This window comes from Meleagris gallopavo, chromosome 1 (assembly GCF_905368555.1).
Source record: "Meleagris gallopavo chromosome 1, MGAL_WU_HG_1.1, whole genome shotgun sequence".
Classification (NCBI taxonomy): Eukaryota; Metazoa; Chordata; class Aves; order Galliformes; family Phasianidae; genus Meleagris; species Meleagris gallopavo.
In genome coordinates, this window is record NC_139404.1 from 79,258,410 (window position 1) to 79,274,527 (window position 16,118).

General features: G+C 47.3%; 1 protein-coding gene across 3 annotated transcripts in view; it reads right to left on the minus strand.

Moving 5' to 3' along the window:
- TMEM39A (transmembrane protein 39A) overlaps positions 1 to 14,832 on the minus strand; it is a 21,702-nt gene extending 6,870 nt beyond the window's left edge. Inside the window, exons 1-2 of one of the 3 annotated variants that reach the window (XM_085237089.1) lie at positions 14,403 to 14,832; positions 2,698 to 2,888 (exon numbers count right to left, since the gene is read on the minus strand). In XM_085237089.1, coding sequence (XP_085093215.1) covers positions 2,698 to 2,810 — 113 coding nt within the window. In that variant the 5' untranslated portion in view covers positions 2,811 to 2,888; positions 14,403 to 14,832. Of the gene's footprint in view, positions 1 to 2,697; positions 2,889 to 11,662; positions 11,767 to 14,402 lie in introns of those variants that run through there. The other 2 variants (XM_085237082.1, XM_085237096.1) reach the window with 2 other exon arrangements.
- Positions 14,833 to 16,118: the final 1,286 nt, after the last annotated feature.

Genomic DNA, 16,118 nt, shown 5'->3' on the forward strand with positions numbered 1-16,118 from the left:
CAGTCTTGCATTCATATTAGTGGTACAAGGCTGGTGGTGAGCTTCATCTTCCTCTTAACGTGGACAAAACTCTTAGCCAGCATTTTATGCAGGCTACAGATAGATTGGTCTACCTGTGGTGCTGTGATGTACTCAGCTGTATTTCAGACAAATTGCAAAGGGAAGACTAAAAGTATACAGTGAGGAAGAAACCTCAAGCAAAAGTCATGAAGAACTCTGTGCCACACTGAGCTCTTAAAGCTCACTCCTTCTGCTCACCAGTAAGATATTATTACATTAGCACTTCAGCTCAGGACAGAAGCACACAGCCTCCTTCCATAGAATCACAAGGTTGGAAACGACCTGCAAGGTCCAACCGCCCTCCCATTACCACTGCTACCACAAGCACTAACCCATATCTTGCAGCTTATCCAGATGCCTCTTGAACACTGCCAGGGACGGCGACTCCACCACCTCCCTGGGCAGCCATTCCAGTGCCTGGCCTCTCTCTGAGAGAAAAAGTTTTTCCTTATGGCTAACCTAAACCTTCTCTAGTACAACTTGTGGCCATTTCTTTGGGTCCTGTTTGTCGCCTGGGAGAAGAGGCCAAACCCCTCCTCACCACAACCTCCCTTCAGGAAGTTGTAGAGTGCAATGAGGTCTCCTCTGAGCATCCTCTTCTCCAGACAGAACAATCCCAGCTCCCTCAGCTGCTCCTCATAGGATTTGTGCTCCAGACCCCTCACCAGTTTCGTTGCCCTTCTCTGGATACACTCCAGAGCCTCAATGTCTTTCTTGTAGTGAGGGGCCCAAAACTGAACACAATACTCAAGGCGCAGCCTTACCAGTGCTAAGTACAGGGTGATGATCACCTTCCTGCTCCTGCTGGCCAGATTATTTCTAATGCAGGCCAGGACGGCATTGGCCCTCTTGGCCACCTGGGCACACTGCTGGCTCATGTTCAGCCGAGCATCAGCCAGCACCCCCAGGTCCCTTCCCTCTTCACAGTCATCCAGCCACTCAGCCCCAAGCCTATAGCACTGCATGGGATTATTGTGGCCAAAGTGCAGGACCCAGTACTTGAGGTCTTGTTGAACCTCATCCCATTCACCTCAGCCCAGCGATCCAGCCTATCCAGAATCCCTCTGAAGGGCCCCCCTACTGCAGCCAGATTGACACTACCTCCTAGCTTGGTGTCATTTGCAAACTTACTGAGGGTGCACTCAATCCCCTCATCTAGGTCATCAATAAAGATATTAAACAAGATGGGCCCCAGTACCAACCCCTGGGGGACACCACTCGTAACGGGTCGCCAGCTGGACTTAACTCCATTAACTACTACCTGCTGGGCACGGCCCTCTAGCCAAAGAAGGGTATACCTGTCCAGGCCAGCAGCAGCCAGTTTCCCCAGAAGAATATTGTGAGAGACAGTTGTAGAAAGAGATGAGGTTGGTCAAGCATGACCTGCCTTTCATAAACCCTTGCTGGCTGGGCCTGATCCCCTGGACACCACGCACGTGCCGTCCCAAGATGATTTGCTCCATAACTTTCCCTGGTACCGAGGTCAGGCTGAAAGGCCTGTAGTTTCCTGGATCCTCCTTATGGCCCTTCTTGTAGACAGAGATATAATACTGGGTATTCCCCAGAATTACCGAGTACCCACTGCCTTTCTGCTGAGAGCTTCTCTCTTAAAGAAAGTTAACTAAAAATGGAATGAACCCACTTCCTCGAAGCTGACCTCTCAAATGTGCTCACACTTCCTTCTTTCTATCTTTTGGATGAGGCTACAACAACTAAAAGCTCCTGTAGACAAAACTGAGAAATGTTCAGACTGTGTGCTGTGTCTAACCAAAACCAAGATAAGCAATGCTCCCCTATGGCTCTGAGATGCTGACACCAAGGTTTCCACAATCACTTGTTCCTCTGAAGTCTAAGACTGAGCCATCCATCCACTCATCAAGGCCAGAGAAGTCTTTAAAGCCACAACAAAATTGTTTAGATCTCTTTACTGTGTCAAGATGAACCTATACGAAGTAGATCAAGACCTCAACATGCAGCAAACAGCTTATCTAGTCAGTTCACTTTGGTATGGGCCTCGCAGTCTTTATGCTGAATGTGGAACCCTAACTATTACTGCGAGTTCCTTTTTCCACCTCCAGCTTCCCCAGAAAACGGAGATGAGCTTTGCAAACTTTGAGAATTGGTTTTGCGTGGATCCAGCAGTGCTAAAACAACAGAAAGAAAAGGCAGGAGGATGTCTGTCAGGTAGGAGGGGGGCTCGCAGCCGTACTCTGATGTGTCACAGTAATTTCCCACAACACTGCAGGCAGCCTAGTAATAAAGGCAAGGATTCATAATCTGCTGGGATTCACTCATCTGCAAACTGCTGCAGGGAAAGACAAAGTGAATACTGCATGATTGCAACCCCACTTCTACAAGCTTCCTCACGGGGCAGATTTTAGTGTGCAGAGAGAAGTACTGCAGAGGGGAATGTGCCACAGCAGAGATGGGAAGAGAAACGGAAAGAGGCTTCTCATGCAGGGCATATTTCTTCTTGAGTGGGCACTGCAGGGCCTACTCTCACCTAATGCCACAAAGAGGATTCAATCTCCCAATTCCTTGTCTGAACCACTGAACAGAGTTCAGAGCAGATAGGATTTGAAGCTTTTAATGTTACCCTAGTCACAGATGTCTCAACAATCCTACCTTTGTCCTCACCTGTTTCTCAAACCAGTACCGTTTCCACAGCTCCCACCAACCAGAGTCTGGAGAGAAGGCAAAGCTGAACGGCTTAGCTGCTGCCGGCTGGGTCCCCTCCTTCCACCGGGCATGACCAGGAACCAGTCCACTTCCAGTGCCTCCAGCAGGCTGTGCCCAGAGACCCAGACGATCCTGAAGCCTTCCCAGGTCTGCAAAGGAGGCAGAAACATCAATTAGGCAACGAACTACAGCTAAAGTTCTTCACACCCCCGAATAAATGAATTCATGCAAAAGGAAGCCACTTTAACACAAAGTGTTAAAGTGGGAACACCCATCACCACCCTAAAAGATTGTGTGACTTCAACGGTACGGGGTCAGTGTCTGCCTGCATACAAAGAACAGGATCCACTGATGTGTGTCTTTAAAAACAGTCAGCTTATGTTATCCACCAATGACTTACAGCAGTTCCTGTTGGCTGGGAAGTTCCCACTGAGCACCTCCAGTGCTGGAGACAGCACAACCACATGCCATATTTCAAAAGCAAACATGGAAAGAACCCATTCTGTTTTGATGCAAAGAGCTCTTGGAGCTTTGCAGGTCTTTTTAGACACCAGCACATCATTTGATAGAGCCTGATGCTGGTATGCAATTTGGACTCCCTCTGCTAGAGCTCAAAACAGACAGCTTTAATTGGTGTCCATGAAGGTTTAGCAAAGCAGTTAATTGCATGGTTCAGTTCCCTTTTGTGCTAAGAAAGCCTGACTGACACGACAGTAGGAGGCCCATTAAAAAAGGGTAGTGCAGCAAAATGCACACGTATGGGTGCACTTCAAATGCGTGGATAGGCAACAGCACAGCCCAGCCCTAAAAAATAATACATTAAAACATAAGTTTATAAATATTTATTTCAAATGACATTTAAGTGAATCAGTTCCTTAAAATGAACTACCATGAGGGAGATTAGGAACTTTGTATCAGTAATGAAGATGGATTCTCTGGCAAAGACTTTATCACTTCCCATACCATTTTGCTTTCATTTCATTGACCCTACCCAAGACCACAAGGATTTCAGCAGTCAGGAAAGTTTCTGGTGGCTGTCAGACTGATGGGTTAAACTGGAGTGCAAATCCCAGAAGCCATTCCTAATGAGCATCCTGTGCACAGAAACGTGACACTGAGAGAGCATCCTACAGAAGTGTGTCTGCATTTCTGGAGACCGCTCGGGTGCCCTACTGGCAAAACATAACAGCCAGAACCAACCCAGAATCCAAGAAAAACACTGCCACTTTCTGAGGAGCTCTCAACTTAGCTCTGAAATATATGGGTGGAACCCATTATCTGTGTCTTATTATCACCTCCTTTAAAATCTTGAGAAATCATAGCTGGCAGAAACGCTGAAAGTTTGCCGAATGAGTCACATCACTGTCACCATGAATACAGAATGATTCCAAGAAGGCATAAAAACATATTTGAGGGCGGTGGGTTTTGTTGTTGTTGTTTTTTTTTCCCCCCCTTTGGTTTACAAGTTTCTCAAGCTTTATCTCTTACTCCAACAGCCAACTCAAAGTTTCAACAAAAATAAGGTGTTTTTACAGATGAACGTTTTGCACATTCCCACATGAAGGTCACTTAAAGTAAAACAGATTGTGGAGGAAAAAGAATGATGTTGTGAAATTGCAGAAAAGGGCAGAGTAAACATCAGACACTTTAAGTTTGGAAGAACAAAATCTGCTTTCTGGCAGACTTCAGAATTCTTATTCTAATTCCTGTGACAACACAACAGAGAACAGAGTTCTTCTTTCCCTTTCAATAGTTGAAAGCTCACAACCTTCTCTAGGATGTTCCAGAGTTCTATACAGAACAGATATTTGTCAATATCTGTATCTCAGGCATTAAAAAACAGATGAAATAAAACCCTAAACCCCACAGTCCTAAAAGGAGTAACTTTCAAAACCGCTTTAAGCCAAATTATACTATTATAGGCACTGTGGAAGCTAAAACAATCGATCTAACCCAACCTGCATGCTATTGATGACAATGGATGCAATGCGCATAAGTTGATGTCCTAATCGGAGTTGCTAAGAGTTAGTGGTGGGTATTTTGTGCCACGTTCAATAATTTGTGCACATAATTTCCCAGCTGTCATTCATACGCTCCCATGAGGATGCCTCATGTGCTTATCAAGAGACACTTGGACACTCCATGATCGCATTCCCACCCTTTGGCTTTGGAACTAGGAAAATGCTGGTTCCCACCCAGTAAAAAGGAATGCCTGTAGAAAGGAGCCCTCCTGATGTCAGTGCACTGCATTCTAAACTCACCTGAATAATCCCCTTCACAGTGATTCATTAACATTCAGAGTGGGCTAATGTATGACAGCAGTTACTCAAGCCACACTTTCCACAGCTTGACTTCACCAGAGCTCCATCAACTTAGGAAGGGGTCCGTTAGAGCAAAATCTGCCCCATAAACCTTCCTTTTTGGTTTCTGTTTGTAGAACTAGTCAGACCAAACCGAAGTTCCGCAGAACAAGTTAAGCTAAGCGTTGAAATCAGTTGGACTCCACACCTGTATTTTTGGCTTTGAACCAATCCACAGCCCTCTTTTTTAGTTTTCAGTTATTAAGAGATGATTCTACTGTTCTACTGAGAAATAAGCTAAAAAAAGAGAAGAAAGAAGTGCCTGTGACCTTTACTCCACTGGGTAAGTTTCTTGTGTGCACCAAAGTCATTAGGAGTTTTCATTAAGAGCCCACACAGCAAGCCAGCAGTCCTTCCAGGCTCCTGTCTCATTTGTAGAGCCCCCACTCCATGCAGTTGCCCATCAGCACTCATTTCATACAGTCTCAGACGGAAGGTGAATAATGGTAGATAAAAGCTTTTCCTGAAAAGACCTTTCAGTCTATTAGTTTGACGGTTCTTCCCAGTTGACCTGTGACTTCCCTTCAAACATCATGCCTTCGTAGCGCCTTCATCCCCAGCATTCCCAGATCAGAAACTGCCCTGGTCCTGAGATCCCCTGCCTCCCAAGGCAGATACAGGCATCCCAAAAATGCACACAGAAGATCTGGGGGATCAGCTACAGATCAGCGGTCCTGAAAATGCATATGGAGAGCTGTCATGGCTCTCTTCAGGACAAAGATGAAACCTTCATCTGTGACATGGTTAACAGAAGAGCCAGGAACATAAGGCACCACCATCTCCAGTTTCTGATTCGTGCTTTTAAGACTACAGACAGCACGTGGACATTTCACTCCTCTCCACCAACCACCACCTACCTCAATGATGCAGGACAGAGATGGACAGGAACCACTGCCATGAGCAAGACCTGAGGGATGAAGAGCTCAGCAGACCAACTACCCACCAGCTGGGAGGTGAGCAAGCTTGTGCTCTTCCTGCTTCCCAGGGGCCATCCCTAGGCATGGTATTCCTACATCAGCAGCTGTCTAAACAGCACTTACAGGGGACAGCTCAGAAGAGAGTCAGTGACTCATCAGAACAAAAAAACTGCCTGGCTCCCCATCTCTTTGCTGGAAACATCATAATGCTTAGCCAGTTATTTTGATAGTGTTAATGCTTTTTAATTGGAGAAAACTCCCAGTTTCCAATCCCCTCTGGAAGCTTGCTGCAGCAAGGCCCAAGAACTGTCAGAGCTATGAGAACACTCAAGAGGCTTCTTGGCTCCACAAGTCCTACAGGCAGATGTTCTCAAGAGCAGAGAGAGAAACATGGCTACCCTCACTTGAAGTGACACAGCCTGAAAGACCGCAGGTCTCTCACTGCAGATCTCCACCTTGATCAGAGAGCCTTATTCCTGCTTAATAAGCACGTGACACCTTGGGGTGAAGCAACACATCACCATCAGCGAGGACGCCATTCAACAGCATTGCTGCAGCTCCCTCACCATGTCCGGTGGTGCTGCACATCACCAGCTCCTGCATCCAGGTGTCTGGTAACTGCTCCCCACCCTGCAGCACGCCAGCTTCTCACTTGCTGTTCTTCAGGGGCACCTATCCTGGGAGTGAACCCAAAGGACAACCCGAATGAGCTGCAAGGCTCCAGCTTCCAGACCACAGAGGCAAAGTGCCATGTAAGATCTTTTTGACTCAGCCCAGCCTGAGCGAAAGACCTAGAAATTTGGAGGATAGCAGTGGCTGGTGCCCACAGGTGACAACAACTCCTTGTGTTCCAGACAGTGGCTTATTTATAAAACCTTGTTCACGAGGATGCTGCTAGCCTGTGGTGAAAGCATTTCTGACAGGATAGGAAGAGGAAAATAGGACAGGATCCTCTAACTGACTGACTGAATACGTACTGTAACAATCCTGACTTTCAGTTACAAGACAAATAGCTCTTTCTACTTATTTCCCTGTCTTTCCAGCCAGCCTCCAAAACTGAAACAACCCACGTGAAAAAGGTCTCCCACATCATGGAGATCCCTGCTTCAAGTCACTGTGCCTGGTCAACCTAACCCCAAACCTGCATTTGACCCACAACCCCAGTGTCTTTGCAAGTTAGCAGCAATTTCACATTATACTTTTCTTTGGAACTGCCATGACTCTTAACTAATTGTGGCTCTCTCACTCTTACTTCCCTTCAACATGAGAATTTTACTTTTTTTTTTTTTTTATTTAGTAAAAAACATTTTTACAGATGGAAAAAAACTTCAGACACAAAGCTGGCAACCGATTCACCCAACACAATGCAAATAATGCACACGTATATCATGAGCAGAGCCTAGGAACGGTGACGCCTGCGCCTCGATCACGAGGCCGCCTTGCTGGCAGCATCACATCTGTCACGCCGAAAGCCAGGATGCTACGAAACTTCTGCGGAAACACCAACCAGGTTCAGGCATGAAAGAGCATTCGGTCGCTGCAATGTTTTCAGGAGGAAATAACCGATAGGTTATCAGGTGGAAAGCCAAATATTTGGCTCGCGCAGAGGTCCCCCAGCGCTGAGCAAACAGAACCTTTCAACTGGGGCTGGTCAGGAAGGCACACACCTGCCAGCTGGCCCTGAGCAAGGAGGCCAAACCGGTTAGGAGCAAGGACTCCCAAGTCAGCACATTTTCCATGGCCTCACATCGCAGTTAGTTTGCGGGAGAGGCAGGTTAAGGAGGAGGCTCAGTGCAGACAGAAGCAGAAAGCCCCCTAGAGCAGAAGCAAGGGCTGGGCTCTGGATGCTGCAAGCTGGCCCAGAGCAGGACAAGGGGAAATGGTTTCAAGTTGAAGGAGGGAAGACGTAGGTTGGATGTCAGGGGGAAGTTCTTTACTGTGAGAGTGGTGAGGTGTTGGAACAGGCTGCCCAGAGAGGCTGTGGATGCCCCGTCCTTGGAGGTGTTCAAGGCCAGGCTGGATGGGGCCCTGGGCAGCCTGGTCTAGTATTAAATGGGGAGGGTGGTGGCCCTGCCTGTAGCAGGGTGGCTGGAGTTTGATGATTCTTGAGGTCCCTTCCAACCTGGGCCATTCTGCAATCATGTGAATCATCGCCATCAGGTGAAGCACTGCTAGGTTCATTTCTGCTTGATGACCAAGAGCCAGGAACCACCTTTGCAATAACACCAACCAGCATGAGCAAGTTACTGTGGGCTTTTCTGATACTGCAAAACTTCAGTTGAAGAGGATGAGAGGATGAAGAAATCCATCACTCAGTCCTCTACACATCCGTCAAAAACAATCAAACAAGCAAAGGGGAGAGGGAAAAAAAAAAAAAAGCAAGTTTCCACAAACTGCATTCATGCTATAGGACTGATTTCAAGCATCCTCACTGAGGCAGGCTGGCAGAAAGACAAGGTGAAAGCATCACTTGCCATTTGTAGCTGTCACAGTTCTTCACATACCCACTGACAAAAGGAATGACAAGTTCTCCAGGAAAAGCCTATCCAGGTTGGAGTGGGTGCAGTAAGTGTTGTTTAGTTCATTTTGCAGATGTGCTCCTCAAGGATGGGAAACAGATAATTTTATCTCAAAGAATGAAAAAGCAGCTTTTAAAAATGGAGAAGGATTTCCAAACTAAACCCTACATTCCTCAGAAACCCCCTCAAATTCCTTACTTCAGGGGTATACAGGAGACAGAGCCCTCTGTCAGATGCTGCTGCACACCATGGTGGTAGCAGAAGAGGCTGCTGGGACCATAGGCACCTCCTCCTCATGTAATTCCCTTGTCCTCTTCTATAGGGCATTCTTCAGGGAGCTCTTTTGCCTCAGCTGTGCTGTTTGTAGCAACTGCCAGGGATTGCTCTACACTTTGCAGAAATCTCAGAGGCTTACAAGTGCCCTGGGCAGCCTGGTCTGGTGGTTGGCAACCCTGCACATAGCAGGGGTGTTGAAACTAGGTGATCACTGTGGGCCTTTTCAACCCAGGCCATTCTATGATTTTATGATACAGAATACAGATGTACTCAAGTCCTTGCGAGCTGGAAGCAAGAAGATGCAGATGCTAAGCACTGTCAACGGACTACTGGCAACAGGAGCGCAAGAACAAAGCTGCCATACGTGAGGTAATAAAATAATACCTCAAAACCATGTAATTACACTGTGCAATTAGGTGCTGCAGGATGTCACAGCAAACAGCTTAGTAAGACTTTAATGAAGAACTGTAATGATCTTATGAATGAAGACAAGTGAAATAATGTTCAAAACAAACAACAGCAAAAAAATAATGAAAAAAAAAAACCAAACCACCAACATATGGTCCTCGAGGGCCAATCTGCTACAAGTGGCCAATAAGACACTTCTCAGCAAGACAACGATATCACACAGTTCACAAGATGTTAACATTTTCTTTGGCCTCCTCCATTGTATACAGCAATAATCGCTGCCAAATACTGGATTTTGGAATAAAGAAAGCATTTGCTTGTTCTTGTATGAAAACAGGACAGAATGGCAAAGTTGATATTTTCCAGCATCAGCAGGAAACACGGTCCTGACTAGTTGGATCATTGTTATTTTGGTCCTACAGCTCCCATGCTTCTAAATCATATGGGAAAAAGGAGAGGAACTCCCATCTTGTACAGTGCAAGAGATTCACACTGAAGAGCTGGCAAGATTTATTAAGATAGAAAAATGTTTCTTAAAGACAACTTGCACTGTCATATGAAAGCCCTCAAGAGTTTGAGCTTCAGATCCAAAATAGGCTTTGGATACATAACTCTATAAGTTTTAAGCTCCAATTCCACATGACTATTGAAGACAGAAACAAAAGTTCACTTCAGAAATCATTTTTCTTCACTCTTTGCCATAAGATAAATCAACTGCTAGGAGGTCAGCAGACTCACCAGGTATCTAAGCACTTCTAGTGTATCACCGATGTGGAGCTGGGTTCATATATGGCCAGCTTTGAGACTGGCTAACACACAAAAAAGGAATCCTTCTGCCTCAAGAACCCACCTTTTAATTCTCAGCCAACCAAGTCACCAAGAAGTATGCACTTTCTTCTCCCTTCCTCAACACACACATGTGGACCAACAGCACAAATACATGACTGCAAGCCAGCAACCCTTTGCTTTTCAGTCTCTCCTCTTCCACTGACTTGCAGGGATTTTTACTGATTCAGGCCTCTACTTCCTTATCTCAAAAGGGATAAACAGTTGGACAAAGTATTTCTCCTCCTGGGGTTCTCTGTATGTAGTAGTGAATATTTTTATAGTATTATTCCAGTGCTTTAGACAAGCTTTTTTTAAAAACAAACAGAAGCAGCTTTCCTGCTGGTTTTGCTTCTCTGCCAACCTCTATGTTTAATTTAATGGAGACCAGCCACGATGACAAACCATGGGGAGTCACTAGGATTTTTCTATTTTGTCCTCACACAGCTAAAAATAAGGCAGGCATCTGCTATCTGCAGCAGTGAGTTTGAAGATGTGGAGTACAAGAAGCACTTTGCAAAGTTGTTTCGTGTTTTTGTCTTAACAGTATCGAATGTACTATGTACACACAGGTGTGCATCCCCACACCCGATCAAAACAGATCCAGCAGATTCCACGGAGGGCCTGACTTCTCCCTCCCTGCATCTCTTGAGCCTTTCTCCAAGTCCCCAGACTGGAATCCCAATCAGAAAGTATCAGTGCAATGACAGCTTGCACATCCCTGACACTGTGGAAAAGTAGAATTCTAAGTAAGTCATAATCTGTATATTAGGAGTGTTTAATCTGCATTAAAACACAAAACACGTGAGAATATATGAACTACCTTCTATTTCCATCTTAAATAATGGGCAGAAGCAATATTTTATCCATTTCACTTGGCCTGGTCATGCAATTTCTCCACCAAACAGTAAGGATCTCAATTCCATTTCTATTACTCTGGTAGGCAGCACTAAGAACCTATACAAGCACACACAGAGCAGAAAATGCAGCAGGACATAATAATCCCTGGTATGATTAATTACATCAAGACCAGTTTAGTAGTCTGAATTTGCATGAATGCTCTGCATTTTGGGCCACAGAAGTCTATTGATGATGCTGCTTCAAACCAAACGCTTCAGACCAGCCAGCACATCTGGATGTTGCTGCACCATGGTCGCCAGCCCAGCTTTTCTAACTCGGTTGCACAATACTCACTTCCCACTAGAAGTCTTGTTTTCCGCTTACAACACGTTCCGTCCGAGTCAAAAAAAAGGTTGGAAATGACTCTCAAGTGAACATACCTCACGAAGAATGGCAGGAAATCTTCCAGGAGAGTTTGTGACAGCTCACGAATGATTCAGCCAAGTCACACAGAGGTTTACGTCTAATTTTAAAACTATCCCCAGCTAAAAGCTCTGCCGCTCATCTAGTTGTGATACAGATAAAAAAAAAAAAGTTTCCATCACAAGAGACCTGCTGTGGTTAGGTGAACAAAGAGGGGAGCGCTAACTTTGTGTTATCGTCTCTTCTTGTGGTAGGCCAAACTCTGCAGGCAGGGAGCAGGGCAGGGTGTCGGCAGAGAAAAAGGATTGCTGCAAGAAGAGGAAGACTGATGGCCATAAAGTCATATCTTACTTACGGTTTCTTGTGCTTAAGCCAGCAGAGCAGCACTGATGCTGAACTATACCAGGTCTTCAGCTGAATGGCAACGCAAAAAGAACAAGAAGCACAGAATTGAATCACAGAATCATCGAATGGCCTTGGTTGAAAAGGACCACAATGATCATCTGGTTTCAACCCCCCCGCTACGTGCAAGGTCACCAACCACTAGATCAGGCTGCCCAGAGCCACATCCAGCCTGGCCTTGAATCTAGCCTCAGAAGGAAAATGCGTGTTAAGCAGCACAATACCATACTGCAGTTAAATATGACAGTTGAAGACAAAGCACAAAGACCCCAAGCATTTCAGTAGATTCTGCAAACCAAACTCAACCCTCCTCTGTGTTTCTCTGCTCATCTACCTGTCAGAATCCACAATTTTGTAATGAACGTAACATGGTTGAAACATAACAATGGTTGAAAAATCAGTAGTATTTCTAAACCTCGATGTTCTATTAGTAAACAAATTCAACTAACTTTCTAAACAGATATGGTCAAGCACCTCTTTGCATTGACAAAATACCTCTTGTTTAGATCCAGAGTATGAATGCAGCCCCTTCAACTCCGACTCTTGTATTCATACACTAAAACAAAACTGATCCACATACGTGTCATGTAACTGCCAGGATGAGAAAAGAGACAAAAAACAAGTACACTAACCAAAAAAAAAAAACCCAAAAAACAAAAAACAGAAAACCTTTCTCCATGATTTCATTACACGAAGCACAGGGGAAAGCTCTGAGACTGAGGAGTTGTATGGTCTCAGAATCAGCACTGTCCTGCTGCTCTGCCTTACACACCCACCTTTAGGAGCTGCAACCCTACATGGACTGCCTGACTGGCTTCTGAACTGAACACTCACAGAAACTGGAAATCACCTTAACAACCATTTCTAACACATATGCTCTTGCTGTATTTCCAAACATCCAGATTTGATGCCTATGAAAGAAAAATGTTACTTTTATGACATCCAGAATTTGCAATGCAGATGTTTTCAAAGAAAGACTTGCGTTTGGTACTGCCTGATGCCAAACACAGCTGAATGTTTTTCTTCCCCTCAAATACTACATATATAATTTAATTCCACCTCTGTAAATTTCAAACCAAAAGACAGTGGCTGAAGCAAGCACAGACAAAAAAAAAGTGATTAGGCCTGTCTGGTACTGAATAATACATACAAGTATAACCATATTAGTGACGCACAATATTGCTAATATAGACAGGTCACCATGATGAAAATAGCTTTATTTCCTTGGCTACCACAGGATGCCATTACTGCCCCTGTAAAAACTATTCTTTTATTCAGAAAGGCGCTAAACTGTACTTCTCAACAAATTCTGAAAACTATTTGTTTTCTTTTAAGCAGAATTGAAACATTCCCTACAAAAGAAGGAAGCTGAACCATCCATCGTACAGTCAGAAAGACTGCAAAGTAAAAAATGTAAGGTAAAAAATGGAAAATGCTCCCCTTTTTAGCATCATCAATTATTTGGGTGGCTCGGGCTGAGATAGTATGGAAGCCTTTATTAACAGGAGTTAATAAAGGCCTTCCAATAACCAGGGCACGAGTGCCTGCAGGTTGGCAGGTTTGCCAAGAGACAGCCAGAAGTGAGCCCATGCACAGGGGGAGGTACGCAGGCACCACTCTGTGGCCTTAAAATTAGGAGTGCACATCGCAGTGTAACAGCTAAATGGCCAAGATATCACACGATCCCTCCAAACAAATACGATCCGGATGGCATTCCCACACTATGTGCTGATTTGTGCTGTGAGACAACAGTCAGACAGCTGAGAACAGAAACAAAGAGTGGCTGCGTCCACGCCTGGAGAAGTTCCTGTCTGAGAAAGGGTATGGTGAGGCTTCAGCACAGCTCCCAAAGGGGCTGGCACTGCCCAGCCGCTACTCTGGCATTGGCTGGGATTTACCAGCAGAGCACCCTTGAGGAAGCCAAGTGCCCAGCTGGATGAGCTTGCACTCCTGGGAGGAGAAATAAGTGTCAGAAACAAAGCAGGCCAGCACCAGCAGTATCAGGAGATGAGTAAAGGTACACGGCGGGTTAGAGGGCTGGTGTCCCGCTCTGCTCTCAACACCCTGTGAAACAGCTGAGCCCTTTTGCTCCCATGTCAGCCCATGGCTGGTCACCCAATCTTTTCTGACCGCAGGCAGTTAGCAGACCTAGGCTGTCTACAGAGCAGATGCCTCACCTCTAAACGCCGTACAACTCACCGCTCCGAGTACAGACATCTTCTTCCTTCCCTTACAGCCATTACAGACATCGGGGACCTGTTATTCCCCTCGAAAAGCACGCACAAGAGTGACCAGACTCTGCAAACAAAGCTGCCTGTGTGCCAGCTAACATTCGCGCAGCAAAGAGACCCCGGCACACACAGAGAGCCGCCCCTGCAGCGAGGCCTAACCCCGTGCTGCATCATGGAGGCTGCCGCGTTCCCTCCGCGGTGCGCAGACCAGCCCCGGGACTCAGGGCCCCGCCGCCGTGTCCCCGGGCCCCGCGGGGACGCGAGACCCGTCCCTTCGGCCCAGAGCCGAAGAGCAGACCCCCCCCACCCCCACCCCGGCGGCCCCACGCACCCTTCCACGCGTCGGATCCCCGTCCGTCGGCCTCCGAGCGCCCGACTCCCCCAACACGCCCAGACACGTTGTCTGAGCCCGAACGCACGGCTCGGGCACGAAGCTAAAACGCGGAGCTCGGGACGCGGTACCTCACGTTTTCAGAGGAACGGCTCGGAACACCGACAGCCGCCCAGAGCCCCGCTGAGGGAGGAAGCTGGGCACCTTCACGGCACGGCCGGGGCGGTACTCACTCATCCACGCGCCGCTCGGACATCGGCCGGCAGCGGGCTCCCTCCCCGAGGGCAGCGCTGCCCCGGGCCGCCGGGTGGGATGGGGCGGCGGAGCGGGCTCCCCGCGGATCGCTCCTCCTGCCGCCGGGCGGACCCACCTGGCGGCCGCCGCTGCCCGGAGCCCCGCGGCGGGGCGGGGGCGGGCGGCCGCAGCCCCCCGGGAACGGGAGGAAAACGAGGCGGGCGGCACGGGCTCGGCAACCCGGCGCGGCCCTGCGCAGCTGCCCGGGAGACGTGGCAGTGAGGGCTGATGCTCTCATCACAGGGCGACAGGCGGCGGCGGCAGCAGCCACCGCGGCGGCCGGGAGAGAGGCCGGCCCAGGGAGGGCAGCGCCCGAGGGGCGGGGCGGCAGCGCCTCGCCGCCATCTTGGTAGTGGCAGCGGGAGGAGGTGGTGCTGTGTGAGCCGTGCTTAGCCACAGCCAAAATATTGGTGTGTATCCACAGCTTCAGCTGCAAATCCAAAATGCTCTCCTTGGAAGAAAGCTAAGTTCCTGCTATCCAGGCCCAGTTCACCTCAACACTTGAATGCTGTCACACAAATCGTAGAATCATAGAACCACTAAGGTTGCAAAAGGCCACTAACGTCATCTAGTCCAACCATCAACCCATCATCCATGCCCACTAAGCCACGTCCCTCAAATAAAGAACAAAGGAAAAGAGTGAACCGCAGTCACTCAGAACTGGTGAGTTTTGTTCAGCATCACTGCCATTTTTTCAAAACCCATGCATCATCTTCACCTTGGCTCAGGGAAGAGGCTCCAGAGGAGACTTTCTCTCTGCTTTTTGCCATGCCAAGCACAATTCTGTAGGATCATAAGTAATCACAAATCCAGCCAGCTCGATGCTTAGCATCATGCGATGCCAAAAAAAAAAAAAAAAAAAAAAAAAACAACTTCACTGCTTCATTACTGCAAAATCTATTTATCCCATGGCTGAACACCAACAGCTGAGAAGCCCTGCTGCCTGTGCCCATCCAGGAGATGATGTGGAGCTGTGCCTGGCTAGAGAAATCATAAAATCATAGGAGTTGGAAGGGACCTCTGGGGATTACCAAGTCCAACCCCTGCTAAAGCAGGTTCCCTACAGTAGGTTGCACAGGAAAGTGTCCAGATGGGTCTTGAATATCTCCAAAGATGGGGACTACAACTCCTCTGGGCAGCTTGTGCCAGTGCTCTGTCGCCTTCAAAGTAAAGATCTTCCTCATGTTTGTATGTTGCAGTTTTTCCTGTTGCAATTTTTGCCCATTGCCCCTTGACCTGCTGCTGGGCACCTCTGAAAAGAGCCTGGCCTCACTCCTTTGATTCCCACATTTTAGATATTTATAAACAGTGATAAGATCCCCTCTCAGCCTTCTCCAGGCTGGAGTCCCAGGTCTCCAGCCTTTCCTTGTACGAAAGATGCTCCAGACCACTCATTGTCTTTGTGGCCTTCCACTCTAGGAGATCCCTGTCTTTCTTGAACTGAGGAGCCCAGAACTGGACGCAGTACTCTAGATGTAGCCTCACCAGGACAGAGAAGGGTGGGAGGATCACCTCCGTTGACCTGCTGGCCGCACTCTTTTTAATGCACCCCA